General features: G+C 43.9%; 1 protein-coding gene across 1 annotated transcript; it reads right to left on the bottom strand.

Moving 5' to 3' along the window:
• Positions 1 to 393: 393 nt before the first annotated feature.
• Positions 394 to 3,559, bottom strand: LOC105913553. Its single transcript, XM_022828702.1, has 2 exons — positions 3,462 to 3,559; positions 394 to 2,423 (listed from the first exon to the last, which is right to left on the bottom strand). The coding sequence occupies exon 2, from the start codon at positions 2,414 to 2,416 to the stop codon at positions 527 to 529; it is 1,890 nt and encodes a 629-aa protein (XP_022684437.1). The 5' UTR covers positions 2,417 to 2,423; positions 3,462 to 3,559; the 3' UTR covers positions 394 to 526.
• Between the last annotated feature and the right edge of the window lie 1,498 nt (positions 3,560 to 5,057).

The following is a 5,057-nucleotide window of genomic DNA, read 5'->3' as shown; positions in this document are numbered from 1 at the left end:
TGTTTTCTATACAACAGTACAGATACCTTTTTTTGCCGTATTGATCATAGAGTAGACTTTGTGATGACCATTTGTGGTTTATTAGTAATGAGTGTGGTTGACCTTTGTTAAATGTTATGTTGTGAAGTTGCCCATTAGATGCTAGTGTGTGGTTTATCTTTATGTATCATTTATATTGTTGCTTCTGCATTTTACTCTGTTTTGGGGGTTATGCTGCAGAGTTTTGTACTCCAGCATGTGGGTCTTTTGGTGACATCTTGAGCTATGTGGTGCCTAGGGTGTTACAAGAACATAAGTGATATAGCTGGACAAGTTTAAGAACCGGCAGGACATTTTACTTTATTGTAATAATCGACATAAATTCTATCTACACAAGATAGTGTGGCTGCCTTGGAGCTTTGCTAGATATATATTCTTGGAGCTCTATAATTATTTTGTAGTACTAGTTGAGATAACACCATCACACACACAGTACCCAGAGCAAACTATTGTTAGATACATATTTGCTATGTACGACAAATGTGTCTCAGACGATGAAAGACAAGTTGGCGTGCCTTGCCATAAGCCAGACGACTGTGACGAGTTCACCGCCCATGCTGAGCTGCCTTGCATGAGACTCTCTGCTGCAGTGGTTAGCAACATAGCACAGCATCTCCACCCAGACCCCAAAGATCACATCTAGCCGGTTGGGTCGGTCGTAGAGCACATCGGCGAGTCTTACTCCAGCGTCGAAATATGCATGGGGAACATCAGAGTTGATACGGGCATGGAAACCCTTTCTAAGACACCACTCCAGGCGGTCTTGTGGCGAGTTGGCTGAGGGACCAGAAATACTTGCCATGAACTTGAGCAGGTCCTCGTGGAACTTGTCATAACGGCTGCGCCGCACAGGGCCAGGCAGCATGTGGGGGCGAAGAACAAGGAGAAACATCATATAGTTGGACAGCACCTTGATAGCTTCCTGCAAATCTGTCTGGTCACTGCGGTCAGCGAACAGGCAGATGTCACTAGCGAGGTGCCAGGCCATGATGCTGTCTTCAAAGCCAATGTCTTGGATGCTCCAGCCGACGTAGTCGTCCAGACTGACATCTTTTAGTGTGAGAAGACCAGGCAGGGAGCCAATTTCTTCACCCCGCTTTCCCATCCGTAAAATCTGCTTGAGCACCAACTCTTTGGTAGAGTTGGAAAGCTTGGCAGGCCCTGAGTGGTACAGTTCGTCCCACCATTTCTCAGCGATTTGTCCCGGTGCCTGCCCCAGCAACCGCGCCATCCTTAGGAGAGTTGGCACCCTTGGTGCGTCGTGGGCGCAGGACTCCAACAAGTTGTACTGGTATACAAACCCAGACCACCGTCTGTTCCTTGTAGTGGCTGCCCCGACAGAGCGACGGAAAGATAGAAGCTCCCCGTGGAGCCAGTGCCATTTACTGTTATGTAAGTTGGCGCATGTCCAGGTAGACCCAAATGCCCTCACCGTGGACGCCATCTCCAAGAGTAAGGCCCCAACCGACAAGACATAGGTGACGGCGATGTCTTTCCGGCTGTGCCCATGTTTACTGCTGAACAGAAACATCAAGAATGCTGTCACTGTGGCAACCAGCGTAATGATACGGATGCAGCATCCGTACCATGTGTGGATCACGGTTGCCTTGGTGTATAGGATGTCATACATCAGGGATAGCTCCATCTCCATCAACTTGTCCAGAAGATCAACCGCATTCAAGGTACGCATGATCTCCCGTACATAGTCACGCTTCCTTCTCTCCAAACCGATGAATAACCCCACGCAAACATCGAGGAGGCCATGGGCTCCCATCAGAACTGTCTCCTCGTCCAGACTGTATCTTCTCTGTAGCACATCAGAGAGAATCCTATTTCTTTCGCTTTCACGAACACTGGCATCCGACCTGTCAAAAGAATTCCAAATGCTGTCGAAGCTGGCAGACTGGAGAGCCCATATCCTCTCCCCATACTTGAGAATGCCCACCACGAAAATGAGCACGGCGGCCACCATCATCAGGGTCTCACTGCCGGGCATATACTTGTAGAGAACATAGGCAGATCCCAAGACCTGCACAACAAGAGTCTGCAGGTGGCGTAACCAGAGCCTGTTGTCCTCGAAGGAGTAAGCAGTGATGGTGTCCTGGCCACCAAGATGCACCAGGAGAAATGGCGCCCAGGACGCCATGAGGGGCTGCTCCTCGTGTGGCCGGTTGCTGATGGCCATGTGGCCCAGGGTGAACAACGCAGTGGAGTCGGCCAGCTGGTATGCCAGCCAGAGGAAGAACCTTGGTAAAATCTTGACGTTGTACCGACGGATCGAAGCAAACAAGAGCAGAAAAACTTGCAGGGTGAAGCTGAAAAGAACAAGAGTTTGCACAGCCCATTCATTACGAAGGTCCACCAACAGCCTGTCCATCCTTCCTCTGAAATACATACGTGTGAATATGGGTTTGATACCCGTGAGGCTGTGATGAGGGCGCATGCCATACACTATATGTATATGAAGTAAAAACCATAAAAAATTCGGATTTATTTCCTAACAAATCCTAAAAATATGGAAGTAGCGCATAACATTTTAAAAGCGAGACAGGAAAATTTGATTGCTAGACTCATACAACTTTGAACAATAAAGTTTTAAAACTAAAAGAAACTGGGGGCCTGATCATGACTATTTAGTGTTATTTTTACTGTGATGCTCAACAGGTGGTAGCAAAATGTTTTACTTGTTCCAATCCATTTTGTATATATATCCACCCATCATTTGCTAGCTTAAGCTAATTACTATGAAGTTAAATGACGACAATGGCACAATCTGGAAGCTCAGGTATATATATACATACCTTCCCAAGTGATACAATTTACCTTATCCAGTTTTACTTATACAAGTTTACTCATATATGTTTCATACGAAAGTGTAACTGTGGCTATGCGTTTCACACAGGTGACTTGGATTTTATTGTTTTTGTCACTTCTTTTTATCCACAATATCTTTAAAAACAATCTTCCATGTGCACTAATGGAATCAAGCAATATCCTAACCAACAGAAAAACAAAAATGAAAAATTGCTGAATCCTCAAGACAAAAAAAAAGGAACGTGCCTACACAAAAAAAATGGACTCCCATCCTAGTTGAGCCGAAACAAATGCTTATAAATAAGATTCATGCAAGCTTTCCCCGAAACTACACATGATCTGGCCCTAGCTGAATTTTAGCCCGAGTGGGGACAATGTATTTTTTTTTTGTGGTTGAGAGATATAAACTGAAAATATAGGTGACTGCAATTTCTTCTTCTCTGATCAAGCCATGAACAATATTAAACACTTGCATCATGGATCTATGACATATATTGTTTTCTAATTCAAAGGCATGGCACGGAAAACTCGTACATTCAGACAATTTAGACCCAGCAGGTATTTTGACAAATATAAGAGTTTATTTTTCAAAGCAAGTGTGAATGTACCTCAGTGCCGGAAAGAAAGAACTTCTTGATGGACAAATAACTAGAGAAGTGTAGATAGCAGAGAGGTACCAACCAAGATTTAGCAAATGGTTATTGCTTATCAGCACTACTTCTGAACGACCAGTCATGGCCAGTAGACATTTGTAACTTGTATTTCTTTTCTTCACCTCTACGGAAGGAACAAAGGCAGCGCATTTGTCTTGCTACCTTCACCCAAGTTGATTCGAATTGTGTTGACATAAAAGGTAACGAATCCAAGAACTTTCCTGAAGTCTGGGCTTCCTGGAACAATTAATATGTCAATGGCAAATTAGCAGGTTCTATTACTAAGGAGTCATTTTGGTGCCGTGCTATTTTTTAAATTTTAGATCTATGGGATGAATATTTGTCTATGGGATGACATCTGGTGTGGATTAGTGCTAAAGCTAAACTATCCTGAGCTATCTATTCATGTACTAGTGAATTGCCATTTCCAACTCTACGTTGGAGTCAGATGGTTTTACGCACTCATGACATGTGATTAACTGCATTTATAAGTTCCTCTCTGCTTTTAGCATATGGGAATCCATGAAGTAATTCCCATTTGCGTACATTGAGTGTGCTATCTTTGAAAATATCCCAATCTCACAACTACAGTATACATCCATAGTCACATAGGAAACTGGGGATCTGTCGGGGATAGATCCCTGAATACCTATTAGGAAGGAAGAAGCTAGACACCTATTAAGATTCCTCTATAATCCTTCCAGGACACTTACCTTATAATCTTAATAGGACTCCTACATGTAACTGACTAGTAATTCTACTCCCTGGGATATATAAAGGCAGGTGTCGGTGTGTTATACCCGGCAACCTACCGTGGGGTGTCCCGAGGTAATAGATTGGTTGGTGGGGGATCACCGGACCTCGAACTTTAAGGTAAAAGCGAGGACACAACACACAGATTTATACAGGTTCGGGCCACCAGAGTAGCGTAATACACTACATCCTATTTGGGGTGTCGTATATTGCACTCTACGCTTGGGTGTTATTTCGTGTTGAGGATTTGGTCTTCTTGGTGGTTCTACGAGGTCTGTCGATCTAGGGATCCCTGCCCTCCTTTATATACTTCAGGGGGCAAGATTAGTAGTTAGTTATGAGGAGGAGTCCTAGTAGGATTACAAGGTATGAGTTCTAGTAGGATTACAAAGGAAGCCTAGTAGGAGTCCTTCTTCCTTCCTTACTGGTATTGAGGATCTATCCCTATCAAGCCCCCTAGCGCTTCATAGCCTTCAAGTACTTTTCAAATCCTTGCTGAGTAGTTTTAGTGCTCTTCAAGTACTTTGTTAGGCTGAATCTTCAAAGTCCCGCAAAGCTACCATGAGGCTATGATATGCTCAAGCCCTTGATCGTCTTGATGTTGTAATCTTCATCTTTGGAATGTGATATGAAGGGTGCCAAAACTCGCACTCCATATAGAGTAGCCCCATTGAATCGAAGAATCTGGCTGAGGGTCAATAAAATCTTGAATCTTCTTCAATTGTCTTTAAAACAATCAACTGCTAGGTGTAGCTTATTAGCCCCCAAGCCTTGGAATGATTAATTAATCAATTTGAG

Source organism: Setaria italica, chromosome VII, assembly GCF_000263155.2.
Source record: "Setaria italica strain Yugu1 chromosome VII, Setaria_italica_v2.0, whole genome shotgun sequence".
NCBI lineage: Eukaryota > Viridiplantae > Streptophyta > Magnoliopsida > Poales > Poaceae > Setaria > Setaria italica.
Note: the sequence above shows the minus strand (reverse complement) of the source record. Positions and strands in the feature narration are given on the sequence as shown.

Bases quoted from the DNA above. Each gene is read 5' to 3' on its own strand.
- LOC105913553 (XM_022828702.1), bottom strand. From the start codon at position 2,416: ATGGACAGGCTGTTGGTGGACCTTCGTAATGAATGGGCTGTGCAAACT.